Source organism: Diospyros lotus, chromosome 1 (genome assembly GCF_014633365.1).
Source record: "Diospyros lotus cultivar Yz01 chromosome 1, ASM1463336v1, whole genome shotgun sequence".
Taxonomy (NCBI): domain Eukaryota; kingdom Viridiplantae; phylum Streptophyta; class Magnoliopsida; order Ericales; family Ebenaceae; genus Diospyros; species Diospyros lotus.
Genome location: NC_068338.1, coordinates 19,440,043 through 19,466,590, shown reverse-complemented (window position 1 = coordinate 19,466,590; position 26,548 = coordinate 19,440,043). Strand labels below are relative to the sequence as shown.

The 26,548-nt window shown below is 35.2% G+C and overlaps 1 protein-coding gene across 2 annotated transcripts in view; it reads left to right on the top strand.

Annotated features, from left to right (window-relative positions):
* Positions 1 to 15,275: 15,275 nt before the first annotated feature.
* LOC127813159 (la-related protein 1A) overlaps positions 15,276 to 26,548 on the top strand; it is an 85,607-nt gene continuing 74,334 nt past the window's right edge. For both annotated transcript variants that reach the window (XM_052353967.1, XM_052353973.1), the window contains exons 1-3: positions 15,276 to 15,770; positions 20,369 to 20,924; positions 21,116 to 21,284. In XM_052353967.1, the coding sequence (XP_052209927.1) occupies positions 15,522 to 15,770; positions 20,369 to 20,924; positions 21,116 to 21,284 (974 nt within the window). In that variant the 5' untranslated portion in view covers positions 15,276 to 15,521. The remainder of the gene's footprint in view (positions 15,771 to 20,368; positions 20,925 to 21,115; positions 21,285 to 26,548) is intronic.

The window sequence follows — 26,548 nt, the reverse complement described above, 5'->3', positions numbered from 1 at the left end:
AACCATTCAATTGCGAGGTGGAGATGTTCATCTATGTGGTTCTGTATTATTGGTATATGGATGCAGATGTTCAAGAATAAGATCCGTCACCTTTGTTGTTATTGATGGGGTGAACGCCCTATGTGGTCTATTATTAGTGTAACGGGACAATACCTAACCAAGGTAGATTGATTATCAAGAAATGTGTTTCATAAGGTGTCATCTAATCACTCTAATAAGATTTAACATATAGTTACTAAGTTTGTGAGTTTATCATTCCACGACTCTTGTTCAGTTGGAATGTTATATGATGGGTCAAGATGTTGGCCGGTGCCAAACGAGTTTTGGTGTTATCTACTTGCTAACAGGCAGTGAATTTAGAAAGTCACATACTATGTATTGTTGCATCTGATATCAACACTATGTGTTCATTATATCTCAAATATGTCATTAAGTGTTAGTGACGACAGCAGGTCAAATGTTGACCTGCTGGAGTATTGAGAACCAACTACCTCGTGTTTAGAAGTTGATTGGCCAGTGGAAGGGAGTTGACTCTCGATGCCGCCTCAACCTCCCAAGTGCGGTCCATATAGCAAGCAGTTGGAGAGGTAGGTGAATGGTGTTGGGTAGAGGTTTTAAACGTGAATAATTGTAAAGGATAAGGTTGCAACTTGGCTTTTGTCTTCTACTTCTTTTGCTCTACTTCTATTAAAATTACAGGCACGTGATTGTCACGTGTGAGGGACATACAAGTGCCGGTGATACAGAATCCTCGAACTAGCATGAGAAGAGGTGTATAGAGTGATACCGGATTGCACGCTAGGTGAACAGATTAGGACCAACACAAAGTGAAATGGAATCGATCTCGGTACGGAAACAATTTCTGTATTCAACCGGACATTGGGTTTCAATTATTCATTTATTGTATTCATACGATAAAATAGCGTGTTACTTAAATATCTAAATTATGTATTATCTGTGTATTTATTGCTTTCGCATAGCATGTCTAATGCACAAAATTTTTAATTTTATCCTTACCAGCGTACATGATTTCCTTCAATCACTAATTCTAATCATTTTCTAAACCTAAAGAAAATTCTAATTTATCAGTCAAGAAATGCAAAAACCAAATAATTAGTCCAAAACTCAAGTGAAATTTATTTGAATCTTGAAAGTAAATTAATCTCCAAATAATTGACCTTTTAATTGAATTTTAAGGAACTTATTTTATAACATCCCAAAATTTTAGAGATAATTAATTCTGATATTTGAGGTTATTATTGAATATTTTGAGAGTTCAAAGAAAATATTTATTTATAATGTTTTGAGAAAATAGAAAATTAAGGTAATTAATTATTTATTTGGGAGTATTTAAGGAAATAGCAAAAGAATAAAATAAATTAAATTGACGGATTTTTGGAAATGTTTGGGATAAAATATAATAAGGATAAATGTCGCATGGGGTGTAAAGGTCGGTTTCTGGAAATTATGGGCACTGGAGCAATTTCAGGAAATGGGTTAATGGCTAGCTTAAAAGGAAATAAAAGCATATAATGGTTGAAGGACGTGGCTAGTCGAGCGGTCGTGCGCGAGGGTGGCCAGGTGAAAGGCTTGGGGTCGATTTTAGTGGGATGCGCGCGCGATAAAATTTGCTAGATTTTTCCTAGCATAAGGCGTTGAAACGGCGCCATTTTGAGGCGCCATGCAGCGCCCCAGTGCACAGGCGCGCGGTCGCGTAGGATTCCTAGCTATGCCACCTGGCAGCTGTTGGGCTGCCTTTTGTTTTGTCCGCCATAGCCATTCTTTTTCCCCAATTTTGATGCAATTTCATGGGAAATTTAAGGAATAAGAATAATGATTATTGAGCCAACTTGCTTATATTAATTAAGTTTTGATGATTAACAAAAATATTTTTATGATATAAATGTATTTATTTCTCATATAAAAAATAAATTTACTTTTTGTATGAGAAAAAGAAAACAATTCTAAAAGTAATTCTCTTTTAATTCAAAATAAATATGCTTTTTGCATAAATAATAAAAATATTTATCAATAAATTAAAATTAAAATTCAAACATAAACTTTTGAGACATAAATGATTAAAAGAATGAAACATGCATAAAGACAATCCACATTTAACTCAAAATAAATTTACTCTTTGTACCCACTTTTAATTCAAAATAAATTTATTTTTTATATGAGAAAAAATACATTTATATCATAAAAATATTTTTGTTAATCATCAAAACTTAATTAATATGAGTAAGTTGGCTCAACATTCTCCCCTTTTTTTATGATGACAAAAAAAAGATTTATGAGATTATTAATTTGATAAAATATTTTTTAACTCCCCTTTAATTTTATACTATAAGCTCCCATTTTCAAAAATACTAATAGCATAAAAGTGTTTTGCATATAGCTTAATAGATAAAATAATTTTTTAAGAGTTTTAAATACCAAAACTTTGTGAATAAAGCTAAAAGAGTTCAAATAGAGCTAAATGATAAATTTGTCTCTTCAAAAAATGATTAGAACTATGTTTTTGAGAAATAGATTACCTACCTATTTTTGTGCCGAAGCAGTTAATATCATTTGTTACACTTTAGAAGCCTATCGTATCCTATTTTAGAGTCTTTAGATGTAAATATTTTATTTTGAATACAAAAGACAATATAAGAAATTTTGAGGCTAAAAGTGACCAATGAATATTCCTTGGTTATTCAAATACTAGTAAGATTTATAAAATATATAATCTTAGGACAAACTCTTTGGAATAATCTATTTATATTAAATTTAATAAATCCTTTGAGCCAAAGAAAAATAATGAAGATGAAGATAAGGTAACAATAGATCCATTTAAGGAGATTTAGATAAGCTTCCTAATAATACAAATTTGTAATCATCCTATGGATCAAAATAATTAGAGAACCAATTCAAGGTGTAAAGATTATATGTTTTACAATGTAGTCTTCATATCTAATGATTGAGCCAACTTGTATGGATTAAGCCTTAGAAAATGAAGTTTGGATCAATGTTGTGCAAAAAAATTGAAAATTAGTTCCAAAATCAAAATATTTTTCTATATTTGGAACATAATAAATTTTCAAGAATAAATTAGAAGGGAATTAGGGATAATAAATCCATTTGGGTAGCTTAAAATATTGAAGTGAGAAAATTTGTTGTGCAAATTTTGTTTTTGTTTAATAATAATAATAATAAATTAAATTAAAAAAACACACAAAATAATAAATAAAATAAAAAAATAGGTCAACCTAGATAAGATCGAACCATCTATTTGTTATCTCTCTCACCCAAACACCTCTATGTCACGTTCTTCCTCCTCTCACCCAAATACCTTTTTCTTTCTCACTATTCTGTTCCCTCTTTCGTTGCTTGCGTTGTCTTTACCGGTTGTCGTTGCCGTCATCACCTTTATTCTTCCTGCGTCGTTCCATCTTCGATCTCCTTCTTCAGACTCAGGTAAATATATTTTTTCTTTCTTTTTCGTTTCAGTTTGTGTTATTTTGATCATGCCTCTCCGTGATCCTGCCGATAAAATCCACAGTGAGTATTTGTTTTCATTTTTTTTTTTATGATTATCCATTGTTCCTTCGTATATCTCGACCGTTCTTTGCATCGGTCTCATTCGTCACTTCAAAACCCTCTTCACTCTTAGCAGCCCTTTCCCTCAAATCTTTGGCATCTCCCTCGCTTTCATTGTGTCACATTTAGCCAGATCTACCTAAATTCGGTCTTCAAATCTGTCGCCCAAAGCGTCTGTCGCATCTATAGCCATCTACGTCCTTGTTGTTGTCGCCGCCGCCCGTGGCCTGCTCTTTACCTCTCGTTGATTCGCTCGTTGCCCTGCCTCTCTTACTTCGTCACTCTTAGTTTCTCCCTCGCTCTCCCTCTCGCACCTCGGCCTCTCTCTAGCCTCTCGGTGCTCCGTTGCTCACTGTTTCTCTCTCCTCTCATTACTCTGTCTTACTATTTCCCTTTTGCTCTTGCTCTCGCCCTTGTTGATCCAAACCCTAAAAACAGTGACAAGTTACTGATTAAAAAAATAATTAAAAAATAAAAATAATAAAAAAAAATAAAAAAAAATCATCTAGAAGATCATGTCAGGACTCAGTTCTCCGTGCGATGCCTGCAAAGTTTTGAGAAAAAGATTTACCCAATCATGCGTCTTTGCCCCTTTCTTCTGTCATGAAGAAAGACCTACTGATTTTGTAGCTATCCATAAGATTTTTTGTGCCAGTAATGCCTCAAAGCTCCTGACCCAACTTTCGATTAGTGACCGTTATAGGGCTGTTGCTACACTCTTGTATGAAACTCAAGTCAGGCTTCGAGATCCTATTTATGGCTGTATCTCTTACATTTTTGCCCTCCAACAACAGGTCTTCGATCTTCAATTTCATGTATCTGTATTGGAGGAATTACTATTTACAAATTTTTATGCAAACCCTCTCAATGTTCAAAATTGGTTTCACCTATAAACCAATTCAAACCCATATTATGACAATGGATCTTTCCTCGTGGATGATCCAAATCCTATTTGAAATTTTGAAAACCCAATCATCCAAGAAGAAAATGTATCGTTTCCTTATTTTCAAGAGGCTAGTTTGCAACATCACCCATTCAAAACTAGCAGCAGCCAATAGCCATTCTTAGGTGATATAGATGAACTTGGATCCGTCGTGTTCAGCAACCATCATCAGCATTGAGCATTGGCGAAATCCAAAGCTATCAAAGTGGGTACCTTAGATTACTACTTTGTAAATTTTGTAATGCTACTATATCCCTTGATTATACTGTGATTACTTTTTTTGATGTTGTGTTATCTTGAATTATTCTCAATATTGTAGATTATGCTCGATATATGTTTCTCATGGACTGTATTGTTTAAATCTTTATTTTCTTTGTTAATGATATCTTTTTGATTATAACAAAAAAGAGGAGAATAATAAGATATTATGAGATGAGAGATTGTATATATGAGAGTGTGAATTGTATATTATTTTTGTATGGAAAAAAAATTGTATTATGATATTTTTTCATATATGTGAGGAAATAGTATATATGAGAGATAGGACATCAAGCAGGTGCAATCAAGGCAATCAGATTTGACAATCAGGTTTGGTCTTTAAAACTCTTAAAAAATTATTTTATCTATTAAGCTATATCCAAAACACTTTTATGCTATTAGTGTTTTTGAAAATGGGAGTTTATAGTATAAAATTAAGGTGGAGTTAAAAAATATTTTATCAAATTAATAATCTCATAAATCATTTTTTTGTCATCATCAAAAAATGAGAGAACGTTGAGGCAACTTTCTCATATTAATTAAGTTTTAATGATTAACAAAAATATTTTTATGATATAAATATATTTCTTTCTCATATAAAAAATAAATTTATTTTGAATTAAAAATGGGTATAAAGAGTAAATTTATTTTGAGTTAAAGATGGATTGTCTTTAGACATATTTTCTTCTTTTGATCATTTATGTCTTAAAAGTTTATGTTTGAATTCTTATTTATTGATAAATGCTTTTATTACTTATGTAAAAAGTATATTTATTTTGAATTAAAGGAGAATTATTTTTAGACATCTTTTCTCTTTCTCATACAAAAAGTAAATTTATTCTGAATTAGAGAAAATTGGTTTTAGACATGTTTTCTCTTACTCATGCAAAAAGTAAATTTATTTTGAATTAAAAGAAATTACTTTTAGACATGTTTTCTTGTTTTAATCATTTATGTTTCAAAAGCTTATATTTGAATTTTCAAATCTTGATTTCTCATGTAAAAAGTAAATTTATTGTTATCAATTTTTGTGCAATCATGACAGATGAGATAGTTCAATATTATCAATTTTTGTGCAATCATGACAGCTGAGGTAGTTCAATGTTATCAATTTCTGTGTGATCATGGCATATGCCTTAGTATAAGAATGGGTTGGGAGAATTATTAGTCAAATAAAATAGGTTTTCAGGACTCAATTAGAAGTGATATTGGGTTTTATAAATAACTTTGGGATTTGTGTAGACACTGGTATAGAGTTACAACGGGATATTCTGGAAAGTAAATAAGATGCTTGGAAAGCATGGATCGCGTTAGGACATAAGTTATGAATAATTGCTAAGGATTAGAAATGTTATTTAGGACATTTCAATTGGGAGTCATTAGCAATAGTAGTGATTCAATTATCACGAACCAAATTTCGAGGACGAAATTTATTAGGGGGTGAGAATGTAATACTCGGGAAATTATTAAGAGTATATATGGTATTTAATGAAGGGTATAACTGGAATTATTGAAAGAATAAGGCTATAGGACACACTGACGCAACTTTGGATGACCGAATTAGGAGGGAGTACCCCGGACCCTAGACGATTAAGGAAAATGGGATAGTATCGACGAGTGATTTAAAATATGATTTTTAGTGATGAAAGAAATTAGATCGGGAACAGTTTTCGGTACAGCTATCGTCCGGGCTGAGAAAATCGAATCGACGTAGGAGACGTTCAGAAGGTCAATGGAGCTGGTCAAGGACTAGTATTTAATGTGTAGAACAACCCTTAAGCGATTTCGGGTTGAATCAAATGGATTTAAGGTCAATTTGACCAATTGGGCCTAAGTGTAATTTTTTAAATTTGCCCGAGGGAGGTGAAAACGACAATTTTTCGGAAGTTTCAGGGATCAAATGAAGAGTACAAGACTTATGGGGCTTAGTGGTGTATTTGGATAGTTCGGGGGCTCAAGGAAAAGGGCAGAAATGTGAATTGAAGAATCTGGGGGCTGAAGTGCAAATTATAAAAGTTGCATAGTGTGAACGCAGCAGCCAAAAAACGGCCGCTGCAAATCCACCGCACGTGGAGGCCGATCTCGACGATAGGACGGTCGGGGAAGAGCTGAGAAAGGTGCTATACGGCGGGAGGAAGGCTTAGGGGCCAAGCTTGGTCGTTGATTGGCTGGATTTTAGCCGATTTTTCGGGTATAAAATGGGCTGAGGGTTTTGATTTTTAAAGCATGAAATCGACCTCATTTTTTGATGATTTTGAGGGAATGGTTAAGGGGCTTTAGATCCTTTCATTTAGGAGAGTCATTCTGGAGTTTTTGGTGAGTTTTCGAGTGAGTTTAATGGCCGATTGAGGCTTGGCCGAAGTCGGGTGGCGGACCGCCGTGAGCCGCCTGCAACTGCCATTTTCGGGCCTTTTTCGGCGAGGTTTCGGCTTGAAACCAGTACCAATGTGATCGACTTTCAAAGGGCTTCAAGGGGGTGCCCTTATTTTAGTCATCGGAGGAGTCGTTGGCGGCCGGATCTGAGGAAGAAGACGGTGGCGCGTGGCTGCACGCGCCAGTCTTCACTCGCACCCACGCGCTAGGCGCGTGAGGGCGCGTGAATGGGGGCATTCTGGTAATTTCTCCTCCAGTATTTTCATTTATTTATTTTAGGATTTATCATGTTGAAATATTTGAGGAGATAATTATTTTGGAATTATCAAGGTGAAAAATGGGAGAAAATAGAGGAAATTATGGAAAAATTGAGGAAAATAGTTTTTAATGCTTCTTTAATTAAATATGATGTTTAGGAAGTATCTCAGCTTGAGGTTGAGTACAAGTTCAAGTAGTTGGTGATTTGGCACGCAAATCGAGGCTGTGCACGAGGATCGAGGCGATCCGAATATGTTCGAGTTAAGTGGTCTGACTCTAGTTTTACCCTTGTTTTGGAAATGTTTTGGTGTGAGTGTAGTGAGTTCAGGTGAACGAGTGACACGGTAGGGCACTCGAAACTAGAACTCGGGATGCTATACTTATGCGTTTTATTCATGTATATATTGTATCATTTGCATATTGATCATGTAATATATTGCATCAACTGTTTTTACTTGCAAAAGAGTCGGTGCATGGAGTGTGATTTTCATATCATTGGGGTATTGATTTTCGTGTCGTTATTGGGTCCGTATGGGACGGGATGGGGTCTTCTTGAGAATGAGACAAGGTTAATCCTGGTAAACGAGTGACACGGTAGGGCACTCGAGAGATTAAGTATGTCGCAGCAAGGTCAACCCAAACGGTGTGTGGAAGGTGTTTCCACGAGAGGTTGAATATGTTAGGGAGATTTCTCAAGATAGACGTGTTTGCATCTGTCATTTTGTCTGTGTATGCCATGCTCGTATATTTGTTCATGCATTATGTAAACTGTTTCATGTCGTCACTTAGATGTTTTGTCATCTAACCTGGGTTATGCCCCTGGAACGTTCAATGTTCCAGTCAGGGACTACTGCGAGGGCAATAACATGGCCGGTTGAAGGTCAACGGTGCTTAGATTGATAGTCGTTGTAACTTTGGAGTTTTAGTATGTATTTCAACTTGTGTATGAACAGTTGTACGATAACGTTGTTATCATTTGGTCATTTGTAATACATATTTTGTTATGGAAATATTATGTAAGAATCTCGGTGTTTGATGTTAATGTATCCGCTGCGTTATGATATGTCTCGTTTAGTTGTTAAGATTATTGATCTTGTTAAGTTAAACGGGCAAGACTGGGGCTTTCGGGATCTTGTGTGTGCATGCGAAGGTTGTTCATGAAGCACCGCGCGTGATGATGATAAATAAAAAAAAAAAAGATTCCCGGAAATACCCTTATAGTATTACACCCGGCGGTTTGGGGTGTTACAAAATCTTTTCATTACTTGTGTCATTTCCTTACATACAATGAAAATCATTAAGCATGTACATATATATATCATGCCATTGCATCAATGAGCACGCATAGGCATTGATTTGAGAAAGTTAAATGTTTTCAAAGGAAAGATGTGTAAAGGTGCAAATTTTCTTTCAAATATATGTAACTCAAGTTTTAAAGAAAATGGGTGAATATCTATGCCATGAATAATGTGAGTGGGAAATGGGGCGTAGGGGACCGACGCACCCGATTGATAAAGTAATGTGAATGTGAAAGTTGAAAGTGGAAAGAAATTTTTAACCGCTTTGCGGTACTACCGGTGGAATGAACCTGGTTCCAAATAAGAATTACCCACTGCATTCTAATTGGCTAGATGACACACCCTATGAGCTCACAATAGAAATGAAATGTTTTGAGAAGTTAAAGTAAATGGAGATGTAGTTTTCAAAATTTATTCAAACCTTGCATGTCACAAGCATGCATCATGTGCATGGAGTTTACTTGCTGAACTTTAGCTCACCCTTTTATTTTCCCCACGTTTCAGGTGATGAGAGCTAGATGAGTTGAGGAGATCGGTTGGAGGCAGACTCACCCAGTAATCCATGGCATGTGGTTTTAGTTTTGGACTTGTGGTTTATAACACTTGTTCGTTAATCATTTATTTACCCATTTCTTTAATTGTTTAATTTTGAGATTTCGAATATGATAGTTTTGGTTTGATTGGACTCAAATCTTCTATTTGGACTGAGTTATTTACTTAGTTAATATTTCTATAATTGTGGATGCGGTGTCCCTCTACAGGTTGGCTAAGTCAAATTTACAGGAGAGACTCCGCTGAAACTTTTATAGAATTCTTTTTAAAATAAAATATGTAAATAAATATACATATGTGTGTGTGGTAAATAAAGGAAGTAAAAAGAGATAATTTGAAGATAAATTTATTTTATTTCCGCATTTAAAGTGAAGTAAATGTTAACACATTTAGGTTTAAGATTTTTAAACTTGGGGTGTTACACCAAGACTTTCAAAGGTTCATTGTTCTTCTATCAAAGAGCCACAAGACAAAAGGAGAAAAAGAGATCGCAAAATCGAATTTGATATTCTCCATTCAAATTGAGGTCACCGTTTATTTATTTATTTAAACATTATTGCATTGTATATTTTGTGCTTAATTGCTTATTTGTGTCCAAGTGTGGATAAATTATTTGTAACAATTAAATTATTATCGTTGATTGTATAGATTTCCTGTAACTGTTAAAATCTAAGTGAATCTAGTTTCCAAGGTAAGTTAGGGAGAAAACCTTAGTATTGGGTGGTTTTCCTATAACTCGTTGTAATCTAGGTGTGTATTTAGTTTTCAATATGAGATAGTACGAAAATCTTGATGAAATTATTTTAATGAAACCCTAAGGGTGGTTAGATATTGAGAGAGTGGACTAGGTGTATGTGAAGACATTGAACCACTATAAATTGTCTTCTGCCTCATTGTATTTATTTTTTTTATATCTTATGGTTTACATTTATTATTAATCTCAAATATAATTTATTATATTTATCAAATATATATTTTTTAATAAAATCATTAATCGAGAATATTTATTAAAATTGAGAAAAATTTTAATTACTCAATTCACTCTTTAGTGGCCATACTCTAAAGGACCAACAATGATGTTTCTCCAACCTTTGCAGAGAATAAATTGGGTGAAGTGTAATGAATTGAGTACGAAATTGAGTATAAATAGAGAACATGGATGTAAAAATTGAAAGATGAAGTGAATGAGAAGTAGAAGAATTGACCGTGAGCTTAAGAAGGAATTGTTGCAATAAGCTATGGTTAATGTTAAAGTTAATTCATCATTAGTTAGTCAATTAGTGAATTGATGCAGTAAATAACGTTGGGAATTAGTGAATGTAGTGTATTAGCTAAACTAACGACTTAACTTAGTAAAATAATTTAGTGGTAATTAATTGGAAGATTTCAGTAGAATTGCAACCATAGATCTATTTAATTAATTTGGGTTATGTGTGATTTCATAGGGAGTTTTGAGTGTATCGACGTTACGTTATCCAGTTATCGGCAGCTTGAGGTAGATAATATACTTAAATTAGTTAGTTAGTAAGTTAGTTTAGTAAATAAAATTATTAGAAGTATGGTATGTTTTATTATAAATTTTATACAGTTAAGTCTAGCTATTTTAAAGTCATTATCTCATTATTTTACAGCGAGAGTACAATAAAGATGAGAATCGATCATTTAAAGACAAATTCTTAACCATCTACTTATGTTCTTTAGTCCCTATGTAAGTCTTCGTGATTTCTCATATTTTATATCCTCCCTTACCATGACTCGATTCCACGTATTAATAATATAAATTCGCGTGACAATCATTCTATGATTTTTGTGTTATTGATGGATTCATTGCCGATGAAATAAATTAAGTAAATAATCACTTGAAATTGTTGATTATGTCTGTCACGGGGTTTTGTATCGCTCCGCTTCCTTGGGAATGATGCTTATTGGCTAGGGTCAGATTATGCAAGGTATTGTAACATCTTGCAAATGGATTGGTTACGAGTCTGCCATCTTGCTCTATATTTTGTGATTCTTCTATGAGTCCCATACATATCATGTGTGGTTATAATCTTATTTGTGGTATGATGCACACTAAGCATGAGAGTTAGATGCATTGAAAACTGGGTCTATTATGCATATGCATACTCATGAAATGATTTTTGAAAAGAATGTGGTACTTGATTCGTGCAGCGGATAAGTCCGCAGGATATATCTGCAGAGAAAGTTTCGACCAAGAGTTTCGGACTTTGATCCCAGGTTATGATACAGACTTCGGTCCCAAGTTTATGATATGGATTTCAGTACCAGAATTTTGGACTTCAGTCCCATGATTATGGTTTTTTTTTTTTTTTAAAGATTGCATTTGAGCATAATTGCATTTTTCACCATGTTATCATGAAGAGTGGTTAAGAGTAATGGCATGAGTGTCATAAATGTTATTCATGATCTTTATTGTTTCTCGTTATCTATAAGTCTCATGCTTTCTTTATTTCAATTATATTTGTTGGGCTTTGTGGCTCATTTTTGCTTGCATAATTCTAGATTAAGGAAGGAAAGTTTGAAGTCAAGTTTAGTAATATTATATCCTTACCAATATCGACGTGTATGAGGCTCTTCCGACCTAAAAAATCTTTGGAGGTAAGTGTGGGCAGGGGCTTAGATGGAGGTTTTGTTAGGTTTTTATAGTTAATGCTATGATATGTATGTACGAGCTCTTGTGTTGGTTTATTGTTAATCAATTTGCTTTCGCTGTTATAAAAAAAAATAATTAATATTGTGTAGGAATAAAAGAAATTGTTTCAGGTCGCTGCAATTTTCATTTTTTTTTTTCAAAATTTTTGAAAGTGAAAACAAGTAATTAAACAATTTATTTTCAAAATAATAAAACTAAAAAAAAAGTCAACCAAAACAGATCTAAAGAATTTTTATGAAAGAAAGAATGAAAACAAAATAACATAATAGCATCATTAGTCTCCTCAAATTATCAATTGGCCATGAGTTTTCTCTATAAGTTTGATATTTTTATATTTAATTGATTTGTAATAATAGCATCGTGTGTAATTATTTAAAATTAATTTGAGCATTATGGTTATTTTCCTTTTCTAACATATAAATTTAGTTTTTTTGTCTGAAAAATGATGTCAAATGAGGTTTTCAATCAAAAATAAAATTATAAAGAAATTAGATATTTTAAATTATAAATTTTTAGATAAGAGTGACCAAAATTGCCAGTTTGATTGACTTAAAATAAGTGTTGGTTTGGTTCGATTTATGAGCTTGACAATTTCGATTATTTTGGCTTAATGTAGCTTTCGTATTGGGAAAAATCGAATTAACCAAAATGAATGAAATTGCCAAATGACGTATTTTTTTACCAATATTTCAATTATTTTTATTCAGTTTTTTTCTTATTTTTTGTTGGTTTTTAGTCATTTTGTTTTTTTTTTCTTCATATTTGTTCATTTTTTTTAGTTTTTTGTTTGTTTGGTTTTTATATTTGTTTGATTAGTTCGATTCGATATTTGATATATATATATATGTAATATATATATTCAATTATTACATATATATATATTCAATTATTTCGATTTCAACATTTCAGTTGCTTCGATCTCACCCCTATTTTTAGACTATAGAATGAATTTTAATCTTTTTAATTTTGTTATGTTTCACATGTAAACTCTTAATCCACAAATTTACATGTTTGTAAGAATACAATCTAGACATATTTATTTGATTAAACGTCGTGCATTAGTAATTTATTAGGAAGAAGGCCAATATAATAGTCATTTTATATAATTGAAACAATTGTTGATATCCTAACCAATAGGGATGAATAAAATTTTAATTAAATTGAAATAATCATGCTAAATCAAACAAAATTAATAGTTCAGTTTAGTTTAATTTATAGAATAATCTGATTTGATTTCTAAATTTGAACTTTTTGGTATTCTAATTTGGTGATTTTTCTATCGAAAGAAATAGAAATAATTGAATCAACTAAAAAGTCAAAAATAATGTCTTTTTTTTCTACCAAATTAAGTATTAGAGAATGGCATATTTAGTAGAAGAATAGGCTGTTCTGTTCCCACTTTGTTATTTTCAATTTTTTTTCCTTGAATTGATTGATTGTATTTGATTTTTTTTTTAAATATTTAATTTATTTGATTTGAGCAATTTGACCAGTTCATCAGTTCAGTAATTGAATTGATCGAATGCTCATCGAGACATCACACTACAACTCATTGTATCTCAACATCCATTTGAAACGACTTGTTGAGCCAACCTCACACACCAATTATAATTTTGCTCATATGTTCGGAATTTCAAAAAATGGCTTAACAATGTCAAGATGATAACAAAGGCATTGCTTTTGAATTCTTTTTTTTCAATATTATCGTATCACCAAATTTAACAGTAAGAATGAGAATATCTACATATTCAAAAAATATTTTTTAGAAAAAAAAACTTATATGTGATATAAAAATTAAATTATGTATATAAAATACAATATTTAAACTGAATCTTGGTGTGTGTAATTCTGTATTTTAAAAAAGTGCATGGATCCCATCCAAGTTTAAAGTAAACATAGGTTGTTAGACTTTTTTTTCTTTTTTTAATTTTCAAAATACTCTTCCTTGCTTTACCAGACACATCTTTTTCATCAATTTTATTTAGAATCATGCTAAATGTACATCATTTTTATACATTTTGAGCTACACAAAAGGATATTATGACCAAAATACCCCTTATCTCCGTGCACTTCTATGCACCTCATAAAAGACTTTTTTTTATTATTAATATATTTTTGTATAACTTAAAGTATACACAAAAATATATCAATAATATTTTTCTTTTATTTATTGTTATCGTCGAAACATCATAAGTGATAGTCCAACACTCTTCATATGTCCTGAGCGTAATAACATCTACATCACCATTATTGATTTGTAGTGAACCTAACCAAATCAAAACTACTTGGTTAAGTCACTGTTTGTCTCATGGACATTGTTAAAGTATAAAATAATATTATATTTTACTTTTAATTTTAACAAAATTTATTATTATTTTATAGATATTAGAGATATTTATAACTATAAGACAAGTCTTAAAATTAATTATTACATCACTTCTATACTTGCCAACTTCTATCAGTGTCTTGGAGGATGTGAAGCTAAACAGTATGGTTGGTGTCTCTTCAACACACAATTTTTTTTTTCTTTTTTCTTTTGTAAAAAAATAGAAAACAAGAATAAAAAGATTATTATATTATATTTTTATTTATAACAAAAATTAATACTACTTTGAAGACATTATAAATATTTATGAGATAAATTTTTAAATTAATGTTTAATCAGTCTTATACTTACCAACTTTTCTCTCAATTTTAACACTGAACAATGCAATTGGTAAGTTTTTAATACGTAGTTCTTAAAAAAGAAAAAAAAAGAAAAAAAAAATAAAATAATTATTATATTTTATTTTTATTTATAACAAAAAATTATTATTACTTTTAAGATATTAAAGATATTTATAAGACAAGCCATAAAAATTAATTATTACATCACTTTTATGCTTACCAACTTAACTTCAGGTGTTTTGGATATGAACACTAACGATAATGCGTCTCCAACATGTAGTTTTCTTTGTGAAAAGAAAAGAAAGTAACAAAAATTATTACTCCTTTTAAGACATTAAAAATATTTATAAAATAAATTTAAAAAATAATTATTACATTACTCTTATGTTTATCATTTTCTCTCTATCTTAGCTGAATATAAACACTAAACAATACAGTGGCGGTTCCACGCAAAGAATACAGAAAAAAGAAACTGAAGAGAGGCGAATCACGTGCAGGGCGCGTGGAGGAAGGGACTCGCTTCGCCTCTCCTCATTTTCCAACACGTGCAGGGCGTGGTGGAAGGGATTCGCCTCGCCTCATTTTCCTACACGTGCATGGCGCGTGGCGGAAGGGATTCGCTTCCCCTCGCCTCATTTTCCTACAGTTCCGCACTTTGGTACTTGTCAGCAACGCTTTTGTCTGAATATCAAAAACCCTAGTCTCTCTCTCTCTCTCTCTCTCTCTCTCCACAGTCTCCACCTCCACTCTCTCGCCACTCACCAATCACCATCCACAAAATTCATCCCTCTCTCTCTCGCCGGCTCTTCTTTCTATCGAGGACACTGAGTGGCTCGCTCCCGGAAGGAACCAAGCGCTGGGACCTGTCGAAGTTCGGTTACAGTGACAAGGAATTTGGATTTTGGAGGCCGTCGGAATGGTAGTCGCTGAGAATGAAGGGAGCGGGGACGAGCAGCGGGATTCGAGTAGTGCAGCGCCCAAGTCCCCGTGGAAGACGCCGATTGCGACGGACGGCCCCGAGTCGCCCTCTGATGCTCCGGCGATGGCTGCAGACTCCTGGCCGCCCCTCTCCGATGCGCAACGCCCCAGGAATTCCGATTCCGCCGCCACTAAGCCGCCGGAGGTAGCTGACGGAGTCGCTCTGCCTCCCGCATCACGTGCTCCGGTAACTCGTTTTCCTCTTCTTTTTTCTTCTTTCACTTCTCTTCTTGATTTTTGAGTTTCATTATCTTTGTCTTATTGCACGGAGTTGATGATCACATAACACTTAGAGAAACTCAACCACTTGCCGAATCTATCCGCTTAGTACTTTGTAGGTGCAACACATTCGTGTTAGTTTGAGATGGCATGGGAAGAAGAGGAAGGCGTCGATGATATGTACATCAGTCCTGATTACAAAAACTTTTGCTTTTGTGAGAAGGACCTCGTGCAAACTGCACATTGTGTTAGAATGCCGAAGATTGATTTTCGTATTACGGATTCATTCTGTAATGTGAATGCTAGACTTTTTGCAAATTTGGGAGCGTATTGAGGATCTTAAACTGCAATAATTGGATATTATGATTTTTTCCTCTCCATCCATGTAGTGTTATATCACTAAGTTGTTTTGGGGTATGCATACAACTTGAATCTTATATATTTTAACAACTGATCAAATCAATTTAGTCAAATTTTATTTTTAAGGAGTAGTTGTTTTTAGTAGTGTGCTTTTGCTAAATGAGCCAGTCCTTGAGTGGGATGCCACATGGTATTTTTCTCGTCTTGGTAACTCTACTGAAGAAGGGAACCATTGGAAATGCATCAAATCGCCCTTTCTTTCACGGGTATATAATATAGGTGGTATGAAAAGCTTGGCTTTGTGTACCATCTATCTTAGATTTTTTTTTTTTAATAGATAATGTAGCACAGAGTTGAAAGTTAGAGGTTGACGGTTGTTTCTGAGTGTATATTTCTCGACCTCTGGTAAACTGCCCAATCAAATCGCCATGCATAGGTTTTGATTTTTAACTTTTCTTATTATTTTCTTTTAGCAAAATTGATCCTTTTGAGTTTTTATTTTCTTTTGGTAAAATTGATCCTTTAAGTTTATCGCCCCACAGTGTGATAGTGGATAAAGGCTTGGTTTGTTGTTGTTCTTGATCCTTTATTTAGTTAGATTTCTGCTTTGAAGGCATTATTGGAGATGATTCCTTACTATCTCAAATGAGATAGTGTTCATATTAAGTAGTCGTTTCTTATCATTTACCAGCTTTTGTTTTTATGTGTCTTTTAGATATTTCAGTTATCACATGACTTTGTTTCCTCTGTGTGTGTGGGTTTATTCCATGTCCATCCACACAATATGGCCAATCACATGTTCCCGTTATCACTTTCCCATGGAAACTTAAAGCAATAAACAAATCATATAAGGTTGCTCTTTTATTAGCCACCAATGTTTCCCATCCAACCACCTCTGCTCGTCAGCATAAATAGCCAATAAGACTAGCTTCAACGACAAACTGAATATGTTGCTTCTTCAAAAAAGTTCACTGAAAGCAGCATCTTCCTCTGCTTATGTGTGTTGGCCAGTACACATGTAACTATGCATTGGGGTGTATTAATGTGGGAAAACGACAAGAAGAATGCATGCCTATGAGGGGGCAAAACAGATATTGAATTGGGTGTCTCTTTTATATACTTAACCACTAGTCATGACAGTTAATGTTCAAAATGTTTTTTGACTTTTTATTGTCAACTTAAATTGTTACTCAGTACATGTCTCATTTTCTATGTATTGTATTTTATGTTGTTTATTTTTCATCCATTCTCATTATTTGTTAATTTTGCATTTGAACTTTGTAGAATTTAGTTTGGCCTTTTCTTGTCAAGTTATATTGTCACTCAGTACATGTACCCTATGCTATGTATTGTATTATTCGTTGTTTATTTTTCATCCATTCTCATTATTTGATTATTTTTCATGTGAAATTTGTAGAAATATGGTTTCTATTTTGCCTTTACCAGTCTAACTTGTGATTTTTCCATCCATTTTCTGGACTCCAATCAGTAATATTTGATATGGTTTGAAAGTCTGTTTATGAATTTGGATGTATTTCGTGGTATGTTGTTGATTTTGTTATCTTGTCTATTGACATGATTCTATTTGTGCCACAAAGTTTGATATACATTCTTAGGTCTCTTTCCCACCACCAGTTTTAGTTTCCCGGATTCACTGTGCACCCTTGTTGTCTTTGTTAGTACATATTTGTTTAGTCTATATGTGCAGTTTCACTTGACTGGTAGTGTTGGAACACTTGGTACACATTATTGGGTCCCTTTCCTAAAACTTAAGGCTTTGGGATTATTGGTAAAGCCTAGGATTTAAGAGCTTTTTCCTTTTGGGACTACTAAGAAAAGCCTGGCCTTGATAGGAATCTAGTCGAGCATCAGTTACTGGTGAAGCAAGCTCCAAACCTAAGATCACTGGGAAGGTGCAAGAAGAAATCAAGCACCTCTTGTATGCAAGATTCATCAGCCCAATATTTTATACAAAATGGCTGTCTAAGGAGTCTCCTCTTTGTTAATTAGTCTGGGAAAGGAAATATTCAGTCTAGCCCTGACTCAAGGATGAATATCTGACACCAGTATAAATAGGCACAGCTGCCTCCTGAGCTTAAAATTGCCCACTCAATTGAGGGAACGGATGTTTATCTCCATCAAAGAGCAGGGCCGTGAGCAGAGATCTGTCATTAAACTCCAATATGACAAATTATGGACATATCCAGTAAAACCACAGGATAATCGCTGACCAATTACAGAAATGTCTGTCCAATGCCAAAATTAAGTCTGCCTGATGTTGGAAGCTTGAGGATTTGTTTTGCTTATAGATCCTGTTACCTTAATGGATTCATTTATGGCAGCTTCTGTCAGTAAAAATTGTTAACGTTATGTAATTCCATATAATTTTCCCGACCACCACCTTGACGGGACTATACTAGATATAGCTCATGTAACATCCTGTAAATATTTACCCTTGTTTGGAAAGGGGTGAGGAGGAGGATGGTAAAACTTTATCCTTCGTCCAGAGAGGGTTTTGTAAGGGGGAGGGGACCTTCCCTTCCCCTTCCATACTAAATTTTTCCTTACACCCCAACTTGGGTTGGAGGGAGGGGGAAGGAGAATAAATAATAAACATCATTATTTATTTAACTATTATGTCATTATTTTTGTAAAAACCCAATATTATTGTTATTATCAAATTGTATGGATGATGTTTTTTGAACATTATCTATTTTGATCTCTCATGGACTAATTTTTGTGTACGAAATGTGAAGGCTTGCTATCAGGATATATTTAACTGTTCATTAATTAATGTTTTCTGTTTAAATGCCTAATATATATTTAAATGACTCAGATATTAAATTTAATGTTTTGGATTTTTTATAACTTAGTAATAAGTTGCAATATGTTATTAAATTCAATCTTTTGTACCTTATAATTTATTATATGCATGGGGAATTATTGTCATTATGTCTTTATTACTTTACCATTTCCTCCCCTTCCATTATCTATCTGAATATTATTCATCTTTATTTTCCAATCTTCCTAAACAAAGAGAGAGTAACGACCTTTATGTCACTTGACTCACTTCACTTCCCCTTTCATTCCTTTTCATTCTGTACCTTTCCCTCCTTATCCCATCCTTCCCCCAAATGAAGCATTAACCACACTAGTAATTTTTGTTCTCTGGCTTCCAATATTTGAATATGGTTGCTGACAAGTTCATTAAATGGTGCAAATAGTATAAAACAACATTGAATGGAATGATTCCATCTGCATTTAGAGCGGCCGGAAGCATTCAAATTTGTTAATTCTTCTGTTTAGCTGATTCTTGATATTGGGAAGCAAGCAATAAAAAAAATCCTGCCACCACTACTTCTTTTGGCTGATTATTATTATTTTTTTCAATTTTTTGATGGCAGTGTAAGATGTCCTAAAAGTAGGCAATTTAGTTTAAAGGAATTTAGGACACATGAGGTCTGGAATAGCTTATAAAGTAATCTGCAGTTGAAAAAACGGCAGTCGTGTCAATGACATGATTCTAATGTAAGATAAGTACTCCTGGGCTTCTTCATACCTTCAAAAACATAGACAATAAATACTATACAGCAGGGGTGTCAGTTGGGTTGGGGGAACTTCAGTGTTTAATTTAGAAAGTCAAACTTTGGAAGAGAGAATGAACCCCAAGAATGATAGTTGAGTATATGTCATTTCAGACCTCTATCCCTATGCTGTACCTCTGTCAATAATAGATGTGATGCCATTTGGGAATTCTTGTCCAATGTAGAAGGCTTTTGTTACTCCTAATCAGGTTCTGGTTTCTGTATTAGCCAAGAATTGTTTCATCCTTTTCTTAATGTTGTAGTTTTCTGGTACAACTAATATGTCTTCTTTCAAATGCAACCACTACCTTGAGTGCTTGGTTCTTCCAGCTAAAATTTCCTCCCACAAGGATATCCATAAAGGTTTTTTGTGAACCTAATTTCAGACAGCTGGTTGTTCCACCATATATGAAGACTTAAAAGTGCCATTTGCAAGCAATAGAAATCAAAAAGTTGGTTTGACCTTTAATAATACTATAAATGAAGATGCCTAATCAATCTTATATGTCAGCTTTTAGATTGTGAGTGCCTGTTTTTGATTTTCTTTTCATCTTTCCATGATACTGCATGTGTAATGTGGCTACTGGATAGTAATTTAACTAGATCAGTTGTGGTCTTCCAGGGATCTGGCGAACACCAAAAGTTGCATGGGCCTGGAAACCCTAATTCATCACATAAGTACTCGCAATCGCGCCATCAAAGAACAGGGGCAAAGCGTAATCCAAATGCTGGACCTTATTTTACTGTACCCCAACCATATCACCAACCATCAATGCCTCCTGTTTACCCTAATATGGTGCCTATGCCACATGCACCGGCTCCTGGGTATGCTTACCAGCCATACCCTTTACCCTTTCCTAGTGTGGAAATCAACATGGTGAACTCTGGTTCTGAGATGCCCATGCAATCTTTTGTTCCACCTGGTACTGACATAGATGCTAATAGGAGCTTTCAGGCTCAATCCCGAGGTGATCCAAATGCACGTGTTGCCAAGTTTTCTAATAGAAGACCTAATATGCGAGAACCTGGTGGCCATTTTAATCCTATGTGGAATAATCAACGAGCTCCTGGTTCTAGAGACAATATTGCTGTGCAGCAAACTGTTGGGCTGAGGGCTTTTGCGAGGCCTCCCTTTTATGGTCCAGCTCCAGTCTTCATTGGTGGACCGAGCTTTCCTGGTAATAACGTGCTACTTGCTTATTAAGTTGCTATAATAAATGAACTAATTTATACTAATTTTTCCTGCCTCTTTCTTACAATTTATTAACAACAAAATATACATTTCCCCCTTGAATTTCTGCTTCTTTCTTGTTATTTATTTTTTGGTTCCATTTTGAAGCATCTGAAAGTGTTTACATCTATGATACAGGTGCTCCTGGACCTTTGTACTATTTTCCTGCTGCACCTCCGAGCCCAGTTAGGCTACCCCAACCTTCGCAGTTTGTTCCACAAGCTCCAAGTGCTGTGACTTATATGTTACCCCCAGAGACTTTAGATCTGAGAGCAAACATAGTGAAGCAAATTGAGTATTATTTCAGGTGAGTCATCTTCATAATATCATAATATATCGTGTTTCTAGGTGGTGAATTTTAACCCTTCCTACGAGAAAGTATAACATGACCTGCAGTTTGTCAGATCTGTACAGCAACTTTTTTTTTTCTTTTTTTGATAAGGAAATCTGTGCAGCAATCTTATGCAGAGTTTTTTTTAGCATTTTGATCTACAGGAATGTAAACTGGCAGTTGTATATTTATACATTGGCATCTTAACTGCTGAATAACTCTAGTGTCTTTCAGTGAGAGCTACTATCCTTGACGATGAGGCTTGCCATTGACTTCATGTAACACCCCTCTCTCCCTAGTGTGTTACTAAACCGAAAACTGGGTTTTTTTTTTTTTAAATAAAATAATTAATTCAACTTCCATTTTTAAATTAATTCTCTTCCTCCTTGACTTGTCTAGTGAATCTCTTAACCTATTTTCATTTGGTTAAGCTAGTTCATACAATTGATTAGTAGAGAGCCTCACCCTTTATCCATTTGAAAATGAAATAATTTATTCTAAAATAATTATTAAGGATGATAATTAGAGATGTCAAATGGGTTGGCCCGTGGGCCTGCCTAGATTGGCGTATGAGAAGTCGAGCCTGACTTGGCTCGTTATTGTAGTGAGTTGGGCTCAATTCGGCTCACCATTTATATAGGGTTAGGTTGAGCCCAACATTTTTGGGCTTGCAGCCTACCCTGCCCCTACTAGTCTAAGGACTTGGCTCGGCTCGGGCTTGTGGGCTTGGCCCATTTTGCTCGGCCAAATTTAAATTTTATAAAAAAATAAAATTATAAATAATTCAATTTTGAATTTGAATTGTTGATATTTAATTTAGTAACTCTAATACTTTAAAAATTATATAGACAATGTCACAAGTTCATAATGACAATCAATAGATCTTAAATAATATATATCTCACAAACAATTTTACACTTTTTTACAAGAAATTTTATATCTCAGACACAAAAAGGCATAATCACTTTAAAATTTTTTAAATATATAAATAAATATATTTCTCATACACAATTGTTGGAATTCAAATTCAAAATATGAAGTAATTTTTATAAGTTATAAATATATATAAGATTTAGTACTACTTTAAAAGTGGAATTGTAAACTATTAAAGGTCTCAATTTTCAAAACTCTTTAACTTCTACATTCTAAATTTTTATTTTACTAGTAGAATGCATTTTTAAAAATATTTTTGTCATAGATATTAATTAAATAAATATATTTTTTAAAATTATTTTCAAATTGTTTTAAAAATGGGTTGGCATGGAAGGCTTTTGCTAGCCTCAGCTCGTTGGCTTGTCTTGGGAGCTAGACAGGTTGACCTGACTCAACCTATTGTAGGTGAACTCACAGGTCGAGCCGGGCCTTATTTGCATTGACGAGCCAGGACTAGGCTCGACCCATTCCATGAGTGAGCCAGGCTTAGCTTACCCTGTGCCATGAATGAGATGGGCTTGGCTTGACCCGTCTCTTTAGGGTTAGTGGCGGGCCTAGGCTTGACTAGACTGACCGGTTTGACATCACTAGTGATTATTAGAGTTTTAGTGTATGTAAACGTGTTTAGATAAACTGTCAAGACCTCGAGTCTATCAAAGGAATTCTCCTTGTGAGAAGAGAATTAAGGTTGAGAGAGAGAAGGAAATAGGGAGGAAGATAAGAACCGAGGGAGAAAAAGAGATCAAAGGGAGAGAAATCGAGAGAGAGATATAGGTTTGTTTACTATGAATTTCATCTGTGCTTTCTCATTCAATTGAGAAGCCTTTTATACCTCCTCCTTGGCGCCAACTTACATGCGGTTACAACTTCCAATAGTGGCTTAAGTGTAATAGCTCCTAACCGCTTCCAATTCTACTTACAACATAGAAAGACGAAAATACCCTTGATACTATCATAGGGTCTTAACAAATACCCCCTCGAAAAACTCTGTTGCCTTGAAGAAAGGGAAAGGAGCCTGGTCGCCTGAGGAAACTACTACAACAGATCAGGAATATATTCCCATGTGTTGTTGGGGTGAAGATGAGTCCACTGTACTAGCACCTGGGTAATAGGAGTCCCTTGCTTATAGATCACACTCCTGTCCAATATCAAAGCAAGTTCTGCCGGAGGAAGAGTATTCGAAATAAAATCAAGCAGAGTAGGGGAAACCGACTAAGCTCCCACTGACTTCTTGAGCAGGGAGATATGGAAGACAGGATGTATGTGGGAAGTGGTCAACAATTGCAGATTGTAAGCAACAGTCCCAAATTTAGCCACGATTGGGAAAGGGCCAAAGAATTTAGGACTAAGTTTAGATACTTGGTTGTGAGTAAGAGCTCGTTGGTGGGAGTGTTTTAGTTTCAAGTAAACCATATCCCCCCATCGAAAACTCTCGTTCATTGTGCCTACAATCAACAAATTGTTTCATCCTGTGCTACACAGTGGCCAATTCCCTTTACAACACCTATGATACCTTTTGTTGTTGTAAGTAATCATCAACGACAACCACAAATGTGGGCTATAGAGGCAGGAAGGTGGGGAGCTTGTAGCCATATAGGGCCTGAAAATGGGACATTTTGATGGAGCTGTGGTAGCATGAGTTGTACCACCATTGAGCAAGAGGAAGCCACTTGTGCTAGACCCTGGGCTGAGCAAAACAAAGACAACATAGATAGGTCTCTAGGCACTAAAACATGCTCCATTTGGCCATCTGTCTTCGAATGGTAAGCTGTAGACATGTGCAAGCTGTAGACATGTGCAAATGAACTCCCAAAAACTTGAACAGGTCTTGCCACATAAGGCCAGTAAAAACTTGAACAGGTCTCTAGACACTGATTGACACGCTCCATTTGGCCTTTCGTCTTCGGATGATAAGCCGTAGACATGTGCAAACGGACTCCCCAAAACTTGAATTGGTCTTGCCACATAAGGCTAGTAAAAACCTTGTCTCTATTCGATATTATAGTCTGTGGCACCCCATGTAAGCTGATCACTTGGTCCAAAAACACTCTTGCCACTTCCTGTGCCATGAATGGACGAGAGAGACCTATAAAGTGGGCAAATTTAGTGAACCGGTCCGCCACCACCAATATGTAATCCTTACCCCCCGATTTTAGCAATCCCTCTACAAAATCCACGGAGAGACATACCCAGGCCTGCCCCGATCTTTCTAGAGGCTGCCCAGGTGTCGCCACCGACTTGTGTTTACAGCGCTGACACATCTCACATGACATTACCTACTCCTGCACACTCCTCTTAAGGCTGGGCCAACAAAATAGCTACTTAACTTTGTGGTAGGTGTTTCTTATACCCGAATGACCCCCCACAGGTGACCCATGTAAGGCTTGCAAAATCTTGGACTTAAGCTGGTTGCAGTCCCCAATCACAATCCTGCCATGAAATCGGATTAGCTCATTAGACATAGTATACCCCGTTTTGCTAGAGGGGTCAAGAAGTAGCTGTTCCAGCAGCTCTTTAGTCCACACGACCAAGGAATAGCTTGCTGTCACCTCTTGCATCCAGTTTGGAACTATTATGGTATCGGCTGCAACTGTCCCTTCATCAAAGCACCGGGATAGAGCATCTGTTGCTACATTTTCTTTTCCTCTCTGCCTGTATTGCATTGTGCAGTCCAATCCCATCAACTTACTCATTCCTCTCCTCTGCAATTGAGTTTGTAGTTTTTGCTTTAAGAGAAGCTTCAAACTCTCATGATCAGTGCATCTCACAAAAGTCCCACTCTCTAAATAATGCCACCTTTTCTCAACAGTTATCAATACTGCCAACAATTCCTTATCATGGATGCTTAATCCCACATGTCTGGTAGCTAAGGCTTGGCTAAAGCAAGCTATAGGCTAGCCCCCTTGCATAAGAATAACACCAACTCTCACATCAGTCTCCAACACAAAAGGCTGGCTGAAATCAGGCAGAGCCAGAACAGGGGCCTCACTCATCACCTCTTCAACTTCTCAAATGCTTCCTTTGCTTGTGGGTTCCATTGGAAGTTCTCCCTTTTCAACAGTTCTGTCAATGGCTTGTTGATAACTCCATAATTCCGCACAAAACACTGGTAGTACCCTGTTAACCCTAGGAACCCCCCGCATAGCCTTCACATTGGCAGGCCTAGGTCAATCCAGCATGGCAGCCACTTTCTTTTGGATTAGTACTCACTCCTTGGGCTGAGATGATGTGTCCCAAGTACTCAACTTGCCTTTGGGCAAAAGCACACTTTGATTTCTTCACATACAATTGGTTGAGCCTAAGGATCTCAAATTTAGATTTAAGATGCTGAGATATTGGGCAAAGGTCGAACTGTAAATCAGGATGTCATCAAAGAAATCTAAGATGAATTTCCGTAGAAAGGGTTCAAAGTTTTGGTTCATCAAAGATTGGAAAGTTACTGGGGCGTTTGTTAACCTAAAGGGCATAACATTGAATTCATAGTGCCCTTGGTTTGTCCAAAAGGCTGTTTTGTGAATGTCCTTCTATCTCATTCGAATTTGATGGAAACTAGCTCGAAGGACTAATTTGGAAAAAACGGTAGCATGTTTAAGCTCATCTAAAAGGTCTTCAATTATGGGTATAAGAAACTTGTCCTTGATGGTTATGGCATTTAGTTGGAAATGGTCAACGCAGAATCGCTATGAACCGTCTTTCTTTTTGACAAGGACAAGAGAAGCGAATGGGTTATGGCTAGGTTGAATAATAGACTGGTGCAACATGTCTTTGACAAGGTTTTCAAGTTTGGTCTTTTGTTTAGGTGGATATCTATAGGATTGAATATTGACGAGTTCTGAATAAGGTTTAAGTGGAATGGCATGGTCAAATGTATGTTGGCGAGGCAAAGACAAGGGTTTCGCAAATAGATCCTTAAACTCTTCCAGTAGGCTATGTAAAGAATTAGATTCATGTACCTGCCACGCAGATTGAATCGGGCTATTAACTGTCGCCAACAATTGTCCCTCTTGCGGTTGAATCTCCTCCCAATCATTAGTGGCCTGCAACGAGAACAACCGTGCCACTTGGTCCAATTTCGATTTTAACAGCCTCTTTCCAATTATCATCTTGCACGAGCCCATGTCTGTACTCCCAGCCAAGGTCACTTCCTTCCCATCCTTAGTAATAGTAACCTCCACCTTGTTGAAATCGAAGCTGATAGGGCTAATCATTTTCATCTAGCCAACTCCCAGCACCACATCACAGCCTCCAAGTTTCAACAACCTCAGGTCAGTCATGAACAATTGCCCTTGCATCTCCCAACGAAAATT